The sequence below is a fragment of the Exophiala aquamarina genome (genome assembly GCF_000709125.1).
Source record: "Exophiala aquamarina CBS 119918 chromosome Unknown aczIA-supercont1.7, whole genome shotgun sequence".
Classification (NCBI taxonomy): domain Eukaryota; kingdom Fungi; phylum Ascomycota; class Eurotiomycetes; order Chaetothyriales; family Herpotrichiellaceae; genus Exophiala; species Exophiala aquamarina.
In genome coordinates, this window is record NW_013550581.1 from 1,711,322 (window position 1) to 1,725,841 (window position 14,520).

General features: G+C 48.5%; 5 protein-coding genes across 5 annotated transcripts; 3 read left to right on the forward strand and 2 right to left on the reverse strand.

Annotated features, from left to right (window-relative positions):
* Positions 1–404: 404 nt before the first annotated feature.
* A1O9_08558 (uncharacterized protein) lies at positions 405–1,634 on the forward strand (the record flags this gene model as incomplete). The annotated part of the gene is made up of 2 exons (XM_013402943.1): positions 405–869; positions 903–1,634. The coding sequence occupies 2 exons, from the start codon at positions 405–407 to the stop codon at positions 1,632–1,634; spliced, it is 1,197 nt and encodes a 398-aa protein (XP_013258397.1).
* Positions 1,635–2,524: 890 nt separating this feature from the next.
* Positions 2,525–2,985, reverse strand: A1O9_08559 (uncharacterized protein; the record flags this gene model as incomplete). The annotated part of the gene is made up of 3 exons (XM_013402944.1): positions 2,525–2,669; positions 2,734–2,858; positions 2,920–2,985. 3 exons carry the CDS (start codon positions 2,983–2,985, stop codon positions 2,525–2,527), a joined length of 336 nt encoding a protein of 111 aa, XP_013258398.1.
* A 1,252-nt stretch (positions 2,986–4,237) lies between these two features.
* Positions 4,238–4,596, forward strand: A1O9_08560 (uncharacterized protein; the record flags this gene model as incomplete). The annotated part of the gene is made up of 2 exons (XM_013402945.1): positions 4,238–4,424; positions 4,493–4,596. Coding segments are annotated over 2 exons (222 nt in total), but the record flags the coding sequence as incomplete, so codon positions are not given.
* Positions 4,597–9,673: 5,077 nt separating this feature from the next.
* A1O9_08561 (uncharacterized protein) lies at positions 9,674–10,317 on the forward strand. The gene is made up of 2 exons (XM_013402946.1): positions 9,674–9,825; positions 9,864–10,317. Exon 2 carries the CDS (start codon positions 9,867–9,869, stop codon positions 10,101–10,103), a length of 237 nt encoding a protein of 78 aa, XP_013258400.1. The 5' UTR covers positions 9,674–9,825; positions 9,864–9,866; the 3' UTR covers positions 10,104–10,317.
* Positions 10,318–12,313: 1,996 nt separating this feature from the next.
* A1O9_08562 (uncharacterized protein) lies at positions 12,314–13,240 on the reverse strand (the record flags this gene model as incomplete). Its single annotated transcript, XM_013402947.1, has 1 exon — positions 12,314–13,240. The coding sequence occupies one exon, from the start codon at positions 13,238–13,240 to the stop codon at positions 12,314–12,316; it is 927 nt and encodes a 308-aa protein (XP_013258401.1).
* Positions 13,241–14,520: the final 1,280 nt, after the last annotated feature.

Here is a 14,520-nt window from a genome sequence, read left to right on the forward strand (position 1 = left end):
GCGCTGAATGTCTGGAGGAAGTGAACATTTTATGCGCATTGCACCGGGGGTCGAGAACAATTTTTCACCGTGTGCGCGAGGACCTTGAGGACCTGTACTGCACCAGGTACCGAAGATATGGTAACTGTGCACGAATAGCTGATTCAAGACTTTATGGTTTGTGGTTGGCCAATAGCACCATGGTCATGCCCAGAAAGGTTGGTGTGCAGCCCGAAATGCACAAGTGAGGGGCCCTCTGGGCGTCTCGATGGTCATTGGCTCACCTATTTTGGCCCCACCATAACAAAGCAGATATATTCTCACGCGTCTCGAATGCTTCAATTCTCCTTCCTCCCCCATACCCCTGCCCTTCCATGCCCTGCTCGCCCCATTCCTGCCACGACGCTTCCATGCCAACTCTCACCATGTCTTCTCCTTGTAGCTCGAGTTCTCCTCGCGCCAGAGTGTCGCGTCGCGCCGGCGTACGCTCTGATACCCCTACCGGTGCTCCCCCTCCTCGGCCCCGGCGTCGGCGACGACATGACAACATCACCGATCCTTCCTCCTCCTCCTCCCTTCCCGTCGCTCCCCCGACCAGCACGGCCATCCCCCGTGATTACCTCCCCTTTTGCTTCGGTGCCGAGTTCGAGCTGATCCTGCGACCCAAGTCCATTGCCTACCCCGACTTTGACGCTCCTACTCGTGTTACCCGCGACTTCAACCTCCGCCTGCTCGATTCCATCGCCCAGATACTCTCTTCGGCCAGACTTCCTTGCGGCGTTTACCACCAAGGCTCGGACGACAAGTCTGACTACACTATATGGAACGCTACCTTGGACAGTTCGGTCTCGAAGAAGCATATCCGGGATGGTTTCTACCCTGTCGAGATCGTTTCTCCTGTTATTTTGGCTGATGATGGCTAGGTGCCAACCATCAACAAGTTCTGGGCTGCCCTCAACACACAGTTCGAGTTCCGCAAAGATGCGTCATGTGGTTTCCACGTACACATCTCCATGTCAACCGGATCGTACTCGGATGTTCAGCTCAGAGCCATGGCCAAAGCAGTGACCTTCTGGGAGCCAGCCACAGCCCGCTGCGCCCCACCATCTCGACAGGACGACATCCAAGGATTTTGCAAGAGCAATATCGTCAACACCAGTGCAGCCAAGCCCCTCGCAAGGTATGGACCTCTTCGCGGCCTCGTATATGCCTTTGATTATATCGACCACTCTTCCCGCGAATCCATCATTGAGTACGTGTGCCCAGACAAGCATCGCGCATGGAACTTGAATCCTTGTCGACCCGGAGGACACGGCAGCATCGAGTTTCGACGTGCACCAGGAGTTTCCACCTCTCAGGCCTCGATCCACTGGATCGCCTTCACGATGGCTTTTCTCGACATGGCTATTCAACACAGCCCGGAATCCATGGCTTCCCATGTTCGTGAATCCGCCTTCGTCCCAGAGGTGTACTTCCCGGATTTCCGGACCCAACTCCTGGAGTGCGCTGCCCAATTGCGTATTGACTCGTGCATTGATCTGGATACCGGCCAGTTTGAAGACCCGGAAGCCCTTCATTTTACCATGTCTAGTGAGAAAGTGATTCAAAAGCTACAGCGGGCTGACCACCGTTACCATCTAAGCGACAATTGTTAAGTTTCTGCTATCATGCCATCTACTTCACTGCGGTTTCTTCTCTACTTTTGATTTCTGCGTCTTGATCACTGAACACGAAACACCAAAAAAAATCGTGAAAATAGGCAGATAGACTGTTTGTTGACTCTGACATAGTCGGGGAACTATGGCTTTCAGAGTGACAGATGGCGAGTCGCAAGCTGTGGAGGCAAAAAAAGGAGGTCTCGGGTACCCAGGCCCAAGTTTCATGTAGAACTCGATTTCACCGCCGGTAGACCGGCTTTCAGTTCTTCTCAGTATATGTTTTGGTCTGCAATGAGGTCAACCTTCTCGGGGTGTGGGCTGTGAGTACCTCTTTATGGAGGGAAACCGATAGATCTCAAATTCGAAAATGCGTTCACAAAGCAACAAGGCTGAGCACATCACGGTGCTCTGTGAACCGCTGGTACGCTTCAGGCATACGGGGATTGCCCGGCAACCAGGTCAGTTGAAACCAAGTCCTTGGATAGCCTTGATTGATTGTGCGCTAACGTTTACGCACGGAAACCTGCCCACTGTGCGAGATGTTCTGGTTATCGGGCGGAACAGCTTCCCTTCGTCCAGCTTTGACTCGCAAAGCCTTGCTCGGTAAGTACTTGTGAGAGGAAAATGGCAAGTGATCACTACTTTTGATCGCTCAGAATCATAGCTAACTGACCAGAGGCCGTAGCTAAAATGCCCCGGACACGTCTCAAACAGCGAAAGGTTCCATGGCATTCTCTAAGCACCTCTCATTTATGTCGCACACAGGCAGCACAGGGGCTACATCCACAATCCCAACCCGAGCCTTGTCACCTCTCTCGGGAAGCCACCCTATGGCCCTGTAACTCGCTCTCGGACACCACAAAGAAGGTCAAAATGCTGCGACATTTTCACTTCGGATCCATGGCAATGATGGGCTCGCATGTAGCCACCTTGATCGGCTTGGCCACCAAATCCTTCTTCGCCACGACTTTGTTGAATACATCAAGAGCAGGATTTGTGCGATGAAACTTCAACGCCTCCATGTTCGTGAATCTGTTGGAGCCGGTCAAGAATCGTCCACCCAAGAAGTGACATGGTTTGGGTGGGTCAGGCTTACTTTTCGACAGTGAAGAATCTTTCGTTCCCGGTGGTGGCATCTATCTGGCGGTAGAGAACGAAATGGATACAGTCGGGTTCGCGGGGCTTGAGGGTCTTGATGAAGTCGGCGTATGCGTCGACGATCTTGGGAGGTGGTGATCTGTTAGGAACCGTGCGAGACCGCGAAGGCGGATGAACAACTTACACCTTGGCCCTTTCCGGGGTTTGCGTCAATGATGGCGACGATGAGTCCTTTCTCTGGAAATTCCATAATGGTCGTGGAGTTTGGTAGTTGCTCCAGACCTGATCCTAGCCTCGGACTTCTCGTCTTCTAGCCTCTCGCCCTCGTAAGAATGTTCCGCTTCTTGTACCTCAAAGCCTTGAGTCAATCGACGAGCTTTCGGACTTGCTTGTGCTTGTTGTAGACCTGCTAAGGTCAGGCAGCGTCAGGCAGCAGTCTCCATGGTAACATTGTATGGAGAACAGTGGCCTGGGACGGTCCACTGATCGGCTGGCTGTTATACCTACGGAAGTATATCACATAATCCTGTTCAGGGTTAGCTGGGAACAGGAGGCCGTGGAATGTCCGAGTCGTATAATTCTTCTAACATGCCACGTCGCTCAGAGATGAGCGCCGCCAATTTTCTTTCGGCTCGACCACATCTCTTTCGTTGCGCTGAGACCCGCGAGGACGTCGAGACTGCTGAGTAGGTATCTGGACTATTGAGCATCTTGGTGCTTCCTAAGTATAGATGACAACACAACAACTGTGTAGGGCGGTGCCTGTACGGAGGGTGATGTCCAAAGGTCGTATTGCGTTTGTCTAGCCTAGGCGTCCTTCTGGGGACCATGTCGGTCCCATTTTACGATTGACACCGGGCCGAGCGCCTACCGGAGAACAAGAATACGAATTTTTCGAGCATGGCGTCCATTCAGGTTCGATTCACTCAGCTCAGCAGCATGACCACGGCGTACTTCTCACAGCGCATCGCCGTCGATTGTGTCTTCGGTCTCGGCAGGACGCCACGTTGACCCCCCTCCTCGTCAGTGACTGCGCGGATGGGACTGGTATTCTCGACTCTCTAGATGAAGCTCTTCGGGGTCCTAACGCCAAGGCATATGCCGTTTGTCAGCCCGCCAAAGGCGGATGCATCCAAATGCGGTTTCCATCCCATACGAGAACGAGGTAAAGTTGATATACCGAAACCGAGCACGCAGTATTCGGATCACGCTGTTTGAACTCGATAATACTATCATATTGTGACTCGGCTTTTCGACATTATCGGAATTCGCGGATGTCGACAGATCCCGCGGTAAGATGCTTTTTGATATGCTATATATCTTGACCTATCGGGAAGTGTCCTCTTCCTATCATTCACAAAATATATCAACCACGTCTCGACAGTGTCAACAGTCTCACAGTCACAATAGAGCTGTTTACATTCTACTCTCACCGTAAGCGTTCCCAAGCTACGCAAATCGGGGCTAAAGCTTTATTAGCCCCAGGCAAGAGCTAGGACTAATGTCTGTACGATGCAAAAGGTATAGGCCCGAACCCATGGAAGACGGTCACCTTGTTCGAGGAGCTGAATGTTTCCTACGAAACCTATTTCCTTAACTTTGGCGCCGGCCGCAACGGTGTTGAAGGCGAGGAGTTCAAAAAGAATAACCTAGCCGGCCGCGTATCATTGATATGCGACCCAGCAATAGGTAAAGCCCTATAGACCTCACAATCGACCACCACTAAGAATTCACAACTAACTAACCATTAAATCCAGGTATCTCTCTTTCCGAATCCAACACGATAGCCTAATACTTAGTCGAAAACTACGACAAATCCTCCCGCCTAATCTTCACGACTATACCCGAAAAATACCTCGTAAACTAATGGCTCCTCTTCTAAGGCGTATCTTAAGGCCCCTTCTTCGCCTAGGCTCTAATCTTTAAGCTCACTAAGAACGACCCGGAAGCGCTCGCCTACTTCTAGGGTCTAGTTAAACGCACTATCGTATTACGAACTACGTCACTTGAAAGGTTGCCAAGGGAATCAAGGCACTTATCTAGGGAAGGAAGTTAGCCGATAGAGAACGAGGCTATATTACGTGACTAGGTAAGGATGGATCTCCTAGACCCCTTAGATCCCGTAGAATCTCAAGAGATCTAGGGGGAGCTATAAGATCTAAGAGGGCTATTAGTATTATATATATACGCTCCTTTACCTAGATAGTATAGTTTATAGTTAACTTCGTTAGTAATCCTATACCTACGTTTAGGATATAGTCCGACGATTATATATTCCCCTTATTATCTTAGCTAATACTCTAGTACCTACTCTATTAAGGAACCCTACCTTAGTTAGAACTACTTATAGCTCGGATTATAATAAGTAGCCGCTAAGTAGTTAGTATATCGTATACGACTCGTATAATACTATCTACTAAAAATGCGCCTTATAAGGAAGAGAAGGGGTTTTATTAGTTTACTAACTTTTTCCCTTACTACTAAGTAGAAAACTCGTCTATATAGACCCTTAGGAACCGAATTAGACGTTAAATAGAAATATTATTATTATTGTTATTATTATTATCCTAGTTAATACTCTTATATCTACTCTATTAAGGAACCCTACTTTATTAGAAATACTTATAGCTCGGATTATAATACTAGTAGGTATAAATATCGCCCTCTAGGTAGTTGTCTTACTAATAATAGCGCGTAGCGGCTTTAGCTTAAGTATCAGGCCATCGTTATAACTAAGCCGAAGAAGACCTCGTCGGGCTGCGCCATGAGAGTAAGAACAAGAAATGCCTTGACAGCCCCCATGCCGAGGCTGTACATAAAATGCACTAACTCAGTGAGCATACTCATCCTTGAGGACGGGACGCTAGCGCTTCCTTCCCCGATGACGACGAATATAGGATGATACCGTAGGACTGCTAGCTACAAGTTTTAACTTGTATTTATTATACGACTTCAAGGCGCCCTTTGGCCGTGACTACTTTTGATTCCGGCCAGTATGTACGAGCTTCTCCGTGGACTTTAAAACTCCCCGTTCGAATGGTAATGATTTTTGTGAAGATTACACTTCAGCTGCGGAGACGTCATACTGAACTAACCCTGATCTGTGCGGAGCATTAGCCAAGGTAAGTTAACAACTATCCTGTAAGTGGTTACCATTTACGGCTAGCGCAGTATCGACATGGTGATATTAGAGGTAACCTCCGCGGAGCGGAGCGGATATTAGGGGAGACCAGCCCGCGGGGCGAATTTAGATCACAGAGGCAGAGTACATCGCCTCGAGCCACCAGGTCGTACTTCTCCTGAGGACTTTACCGCCTTACCAAAATCCCAACTAGATTCAGTGCAAAAGAGGAAGTTGGCTCAAACTTGTAGCCCTCCCTGAGTTCCACTCCTGGTGTATCATGTCAAACTGCCTAGCCACAGAGCATGTGGGTTTCCGGTCGAGTAATTTCAGGTAGCTACAGTGCGATAGGAATTAGAAAGTGGATAGTAGATGACATTCACAGAACCGAACCCCTACTTGCCGCCAGCAGCTTTTATGAGCAAATTTCGGCAGCTAAAACAAGCGGATCTAACAATCTGTAGAAGAATCTCTTGCCAAGCAGACTCATCGCATCGCTGCAGCCATGGCAACCGCGACGCTCTTCAGGAAACTACATTCTGAGCTTCCAAACGGCTTCATCAACTAGCATGCCCCACTTCTGGGATGCAACTGCCCTTTCTTGTACTACATATTGATACTGAGCTCAGGAACACTGGTCTTGGATGATATTGGACTCATTGTCTAAGGTCGGAGGACTTGCAACAACGACAAAGACACGAGAAGGATTTGTAAGTTCGCACCAGGGACTTACCATCATAGACTGGAGAAAGTGTATGTTTAACTCTGATATTGTCATTGGCTTTTCGACGTTGGTGGTCATATCGTTTTCTCCCACTACAAATATTTAGACGAATGCTTGCAACGGCTACTTCTGAGCCGGGAAGATTGGCTCATGCATTCGCGATCGTCATATTTCTAGTGAGAATTACGGTTTGTTTGTAAGCTGGAGTTGAGCCAGTTTGGCTGACTCTCGAATAAGCAATTAACGGCGCCGAAACATAGATTGCTGCCAGAGTTTGTCACAAGACCTCTAGTTTCAATACCGCCTGAGAGATACTGTATTATTTATGTATTGCCCAAAGGCCAGTCCTTCCAAAATAGGTTGTCAGAGCTACGGGATACGTACTGGAACTTGCATTTCTGGAGAGACCGAATCAAAGGGAAGTTACATTGATGGGACATGCGTTGGAATTAACGATTAACAGCTCAACGCCTTTTCGTTGGAATCATGTCGCTTTCCGTACCATTTGCATGCAGTGCTTAGACTCCCTGCACTAGGCTCAAAGATAAACCACTGGCATGTCTAGAGTCCCTGTAAGATTAAGTAAGCACGCGGCGGTGCTAGACAGGACGAAAGATGCCGGTCAATATCCCAACTACCGAACACTCAAGTCTATGTTTGCGGGACAGTACTCTGATTCGAGGGCTTTCAACGAACGTTCTAGGCCATTATGCACAACAGCATACCGAACACAAGTACCGTGAGTGGTATTGCCTGTTGCGCTTGTAAGCTGTCTTGGAAAATCACATTTCCAATAATCAGGTTCATCCCTTGCAGTAAGCTTCCTGTCAATTTAGTGGCCACGGGTCCGGCTAATTGAGTTGTTTTGAATGATACCCAGTTCAACAAGTATGCTATAATCATATTTGTCGCGAAGAGCACCCAGAGGGACCTGTTGTCAAACCCGATTTCGATACTCATGCTTTTCAGACACCAGTCGCGGCCTCCACTGGTAGTAAGAAGTGCGCACGAAAAGGCAAGAAAAGCGCTGAGTGAAGACACTTGGAACAGTAAGTCCTGAAGTGCGCCGTTTGTAGTCGAGGAGCTCCGTTGAATGAGCAGGTGCGTTACGACCCCCTTGAAAGCAGCAAAAAGAACGCTCACGAAGCTTTCTATCACGACGGCTTGCGTAGACGTGTCGTGGTGACAGAACAAGACTATTCCAGTCAGCATGAGTATTGCTGAGAGCGTCCCAACCACAGAGATGTTGCGCATCCCTAGGCAGTATTGAAGACACATCGTCAATAGCGGGCCGGCACATCTCACAACCTGGTACGTCGTATATGGTACCTTCGCTCTTATGAGGAAAACCGGTATTAGCAATACGAGAGGAGCTTAATTCACCCAAGGGAACTTACAGCGACGAGTGGGCTGTTGCAATGTTTCCAAGGTACACCAATGCATAGAGTGACAGATCTCTCCGACCAATCCTGTCTATGTCAAATACATTTCTGGAGCGCGTTGCGAAAGCACAGGCCGCTGTCGTTGCCAATTGTGCGGAGGTCAGCAGCCATGACCAGGATAACTGCGAGGCGTCAGTACTGGAGCATGGATGTTTTCAAGTGACACTTGCGGGCAGCCTTGAGAGGATTGACTTGTTAGACACCGATATGCAAAGATTCAGGAGCAGTGAAGCTACCACGTAGCACCACCTAATCATGGTATCACGAGACCACATCTCTTGTTTGCGCTGCAATCATTTGCTTGACTACTACTGTATGAGGATGACTTCGTCGCCAAGAAGCATGAAAATGACCTTGGACCGTGCTGTTCTGGTCGGCGTCACAGCTCCTGGATCAAGAGTCTCAGTTTCTATGCCCCAGGCCACGTAACAGCATGCCCCGCCGTTTAAATCAACTTGCCAAGAGACCGCTCCACAAAACAGAGTCTGACAGCGCCTATCTACTACGTGTGCCAACGTCCACATGGGGACTTTTATTAATTTTGAAGCGCTAAATCTCTTGGTAGTGTCTTTACACTGCTCGGTGCGCAGATAATCACGAATGAAATATAATCTCCTCCGTCCTCCGCGGGGTTTACTGACTGAGCTTGGCTGTGAGGTGGAGCATTCAAGGCCCTAGCGATTAAAATAAGCTGATCATGAGATCGACCGCCCTAAGATTATGAAGAAGGTATCCACAGTTTCAGAGGCTGTGAGATGTGGTAGCATAGCTGGACCCCCTGAAATCTGCATCTCCTGCGAAACTTGAGGCTGAGCAATGGCGTTGATCCTTTCATCCTCTTCCAAGCTTCTGCCGGTAAAGTGTTCTCGCAAGATATTCGACGTGTTGCACGGTGACTCGCTTTCGCTGAGGATGCAAGGTGCCACTTTCAGGCGTTCAGGATCGTCCAGTAAGCTATGACAACTCACTCTTGAACGTGAGTGGCGGGGTTACGCTTAACAAGTTGAGTAAGTTTCTAACTCTCACTTAGCCTTTTCTGTTACATTAGAAATATCGAGAATGAACTCACCGATTACTTTTGCTTTGATGTGTGGTCTCGCTGCTAGCCTTCTTCTGAGCGTTGGTAGAAGCACACTTTGGATCGTTTTATGCGTGGCTCTGGCAGGTTTCTCTAATGCCATCGTGGCAGTTGCTCGGTCTACAGCTGCCGGATATAGCGACAGAAAGGACTTCCGAGCAACAGTTTTCGTCTTACTGGCACTGACGACAGCTATGTGGCTTCTTTTAGGCCCAATATTTGGTGCTATCCTGGTCCGACCTTCTGATAAATATCCATTCGCGTTGCCCAATCTTTGTATGGGATCGTTCTAGTTGATAGAACTCATCATCCGCATTTTTTCGAGGTATGCAGTACCTTGGAGGAGCTGTCGCTTTCTCATTTCAGCTCATCAATGAATAGGCCACGATCAAGGAGTATCAAGATGACTCTGAGCTATCATTAGAAGACACGGAACATTGTTCGGTAAATTCAATGGTGCCGAGCATTGACAGGGTCCGGATAGAATTGTTTCAATACTCCTCCATAAGTGTAGAGCGGCCACTGATGGAAACTCCACAACCCGGCTTCTCAAGTTTGCGCTGGGATCTCTTAAGCAATCCGTACCTAGTAATCATTAGATTGAGTTACTCTCACAGTGTTCCATTCGATCACATTCTACCAGTTTTCTTACATAACACGGGGCCAACTGAACACCAGCAAAATGTTAGCAAAGCATTTTTGGCTAACGGCTTAGGGATGAGTACGTACAGGCTCTCAGATCAAGGCAACAGCTAACATACAGTTCATGTGTTTCCATGATTGGTCTATTTCTCATGTGCTATGGGATAACCGGTGTTTTTATACAGACAATTATTACCCCGTCACTGATAAAGTGATTTGGAGTATATCGGTTCTTCAAATTTGTCCTCGTGATTCCCATTCCCGTTTATTTTTTGATGCCGTTTGTAACACCCCTACCGCAAAAATCTTTTTTTCAATATGGTTCGATGTCTTTCTTGATAGCGTTGAGGATGGGAAGTAGTGGTACGTTGTTATCGTGTGCTCTTATACTACTAACTGAGTCCGTCGAGGCTAAAGATTCGAGTACGATACATGGAATAAGTACATCAACCGCGGCATTATGTGGTGCACTAGGATCTAACGTCATCGGTATGAGCTTTGCTGCTGGGGCAAAGCTTAACAACTTGGTTGTACCTTGGTGGATACTATGTTTTTCTGCTTTATTAGCTTTGATAATTTATCCCTACGTAGTAATAAACTACGCTCCCTACTCTCTTTCGGGTAATCGGCTCTAGCCGAAGAAGATGGGTCTCTAGCTTTAGATGGTTGTATATTGGAGGACGCCTTGGTCGGCTTCGGTGTTGCCCCGGACCTCATCTTCAGGCATGTATAGTTTGCCGTTCCGAGCTTAGTTTCTTTCATGGACGGAAGACGAAGACAAAGCAGGCTGCGGGATATCCTAATATCGTCGAAAGGCCACTCGAAAACAACTCGGTCGTTAAATCTTCCGCACAGTGCGACTTTGAAAACCGCAGGACTCAAGCGCTATGGCCTTTCGCCTGGTATTCCTCATGCCCATTCAACGATGTGTTGGAGATCAGAGGCGCGAGAAGCGATTAAAAATGTTTTCAAACGCAAGTCCAGCCCAGAACGAAATAGGCTCAACACACGGGTGACAGCTGACTTGGGTCTTGGCCTGGCTCAGCTCTCGCTGCTTCAGGTGAGTGAGGAGACGTTAATGTAGCTCCGCCTTTGACATTTTAACGAGATACTAGAAGGAATCCGAATCGCGACAGGTTTCTACATTCCGCAGAGAAGTACCCCATACAATGTGTAGCGATCGCTCCAATAAAACACAGTGCACTCTTTCGGTTCCACTTCAACCTCTTGGTCTCTCTGACATCTTTGCATTGATATCGAAGGGAAAAAGAACACCTTTTTCTTTGTATGCACAGCTCTAGTCAGCTTGGGTGGACCGGGTGACACGTAGCTAGACGCTCTCACATGGTGTCAGTTTTAGATTCTTCACTAACTTTCAGATGTTACCAAACTACGCTACTGGAAAGTGGAACTCTTAGCGTCGCGATCCCTCAATGCGGCGGAGTTGGCCAGAAAAGCTACAACATTGGAGCAGGAAATTTGCACGGTCATCATGGAAGCAGATTAACAGATATTGAGAATCCTCTCGTCCACGCATGGAGCCGCTGAACCAGAGTTTCTCTTGCGCCGGGTTGATCGGTATCAATCACTGCTTCGCACCTACTATCTACGACAGTATCGTCTCAAATACCCCGTTCTTGACCGAGAAGATGCTGCGATACTCATCTTTTTCCGACCCCTGAAACTTCTTCTGGCCTCCCCTGCAATGCTACCAAGTCTGCTACTCTTTGCCCCTAACCTCATTCTCTCACGATCAGTTTCCGACAAAAATCAAGAATGGCTTCAAAGGGCTCTCCCTTCAAACTGGAAGGCAGGGGCGTCCTCGCAGCGTGGAAATCCTAAAGGCAGCAGCATGTGCGCCAGGTTTGTACTTACTCTATTTGGGTTCCTTAACCATTTGGGCCTATCAAAGCAGGTGATGCGGAATCTTACTTTCCTACGTCCACACCCACACACTTCTCCCGCTGATTTCAATCTTCCTTCCAACAGCTTGTTTTAAGTCCTTGTATACAGGAGACTTAGCTGTGGACACCTTGAAGCCACTCCTCCGTTTTGATGCTTCTACTTCTAAGTGGCACCGCGCGGTTGAAAGCATTATTTGAGAAACAAAGGGAGCTGTCAGCGGAAGTAAATGTATTCGTTAACTCATATATGGCTCGTGCTACCGGGCGAATAGTTTCCGCTAACGTGTGATGACTTGTATTCAGAAAACGCTCAGTTGAAGAAAATTGGTCGAACCTACGGGTCGTTTGAGGCTTAGAGGCTTGCGTCTAGGTCGAGTTTGATATCGAAATTTGCACTGAACAAGTCGGGAAGGCACGGAGCGACTATAATCTGTAGTGGATTGACTCAATTTGTTGCCTGCTACCAGTCAACTGGGTATATCACATTTAAAAACGCCTTGCGCGGCATGGGTCGCAGTTGGTCTGAATTGCAAACACCAAGTCCACCGCCTGCTGCTATCATGCTTTCTATGCAAGGAAGTTGACGGAAGGGATGCGGACAGCGCCAAACGCACTGCAGCAATTTATTTGGTCTCTCTCTGAAGGCTTTCAAAAAACTAGATAATATTTATTTGCCAGTACCCACAGATGTGAGATATACCTCTAACCACCGAGTGAATCTACCGCAAGGAACGTCCACCAACTTTTTGAAACAATGCGCCGCGTAGAAGAGAACCGGGGTGACGGTGAAAGCTGCCAACGCGAAGCTGACATATTTTTGTGTCAGACTGCTCCTTCCCGCGTGCTTCCAGCAATAGCTAATCGCTAAGACTCCGACAGAATGTAGGATAGGGCCATGAACAATGTACACCGAGTATGAGATCTCCCCTAAGTACTGTATCAACGGACCTGCGAAAAGCTTTTGAATGAAGCTCGAATGATTGACCGAGTGAACAACCATCATGCATCCAATCGTCTGCCAACATTTTACCCTATCGAGATGAGCTGGTATCATGTGAGAGAGTGTCCTGTATCCCGGTGTGCGCTCTCCATTGAGGTCTGGATACGAGGCCAGGTAGAGCGCCACTAGAAAGAACGATAGCTCTCGTGCTCGGTGCCCGATGGTACCATTAGACTTGGTCTTTGTAGCCTTGTCGGTGCCTTGAGACGAATCCAGCTCAGCCAGAATCATCCCAGCGAGGGTTGCCGATACCTCCCATTTGTGGTACACTGCAGCGTTCCAAATCACGCATGAGAGGGCCAGAAGGCGATAGCAAGTCTTCAATCGGGCAAGGCCTAGTACAACAATGAACAGGACGATAGAGCTGCGGAATTCTGCGGGGAGAGACCAAAGGTTGACGTTATATGGATTCAAGACTTTTTCCCATGTCCATGGATTAACCATCGTCCAGCTCGCCGTGATCCAATGCCAACACTGCTCTCCGAGTGTGTTCAGACGCTGCGCCGGCAACTCGAACTTCTCCAGCCTGTGACCTAGGTTCTCGGCGCTCTTCTTCGAGACGTACTCAAACAAGCCAGCGTAAACCAACAACATGGTGATGAAAGTCGAGACAAGGGGCGGTATGAACAAACGGAACCCACGACGGAAGACCGCAGATGACAACGTGTGGAAAACTTGATCCCAGGACCCGGACTGACCCAGCCTGAGCGGTCTGAGAGATAAAACGTAGCCTGATATGATGTGGAATAACAGCACCATGACTCGTCCCGAGTAGATGAGGCGGATAACTGGAAGCTGGTGCAGCCATTTTCCGTTTTCTCCCCCACCGTAGCCGTAGTTGACTGTCGGAGATAGTGATAGTAGTCCATGGAAGAGAAACACAATGCACGACGCAATCCCCCGAAGGCCGTTAAGTCCCAGGCGATGATCCGATGCCCGAGATACTGTCGAGCTTTTAGGTCGGCCCATTCCTTCCCTCCACGTAGTTGAATGGGAAAGCAGGGTGATTGACTTCGATGAGAGTGATGAAGGAGAACAAAGGGCCCCGACGGGTTCCCGTATTGAAAAGAAGCCTACTGTGACGGTAGAGGGTTTTTGGCGGATGATTTGAGCCTCTGAAATTGGTCGACAGAGTAGATGCTGTAGGATTAATATCTCCCCAAAATACAGCTATGTCTAGTGAAGAATTCTCCGTTGGAAGTGATGGTAGGCTGAAATTCCTCACGTAAAAGATGCCAATATCACTAAGATGATTTGTGGGTGTGAGTGACCTATCTTCGTTGTCGAGAATGTCTCTTGCTCTAGCGTTGTCGGAGGAGGGGCAAGTAACTTAAGTTGCTGAGGTCTGGCTGTGAAGGCCCTTGAATCCTGCCTGAAGGATTCCAGCTAGCAGCGCTGCCAAATAAGTGTACAACTCAGAAGCTAAGCTAAGTTTAGTTGTAATTTCACTCTTGCCTCTAATTTTCAGAGCAAAATCACTCACAGTCGGAGATAGCCTAACCCCACTCCTGGCATCGCAGCACAAGGGTTAAACAGTGCACGTGATAAGCTTCCCTTCCCTCTCCCAACCTTCAGGAGGTCTATTCTTCCCAGCCTTATTGCCGAGTCTGGTCACTCCGCGGCATCTCCGATCACACTGGTACATGGCGTGGTTTTAATACACTTTCACGCTGCCCTTGCAATCCCAAGTGTGTACCATCGGCGCTTTTGATTTGTGCGGAGTATTTGCTTCCAACTGGCTGCTTGTCTTTGGAAATATCTGCTGCGACGATAGTAGAACGCCTGGCGAGACTGAGGAAAACGGTGCCTGATATGTAGGCTACCCACGGCACCAGAGATTGTTGGGGCATTGGCCATGGTAGACACCATAGAGA

Coding starts and splice junctions, on each gene's coding strand:
- A1O9_08561 (XM_013402946.1), top strand. CDS start 9,867: ATGTGTTTCCATGATTGGTCTATTTCTCATGTGCTATGGGATAACCGG.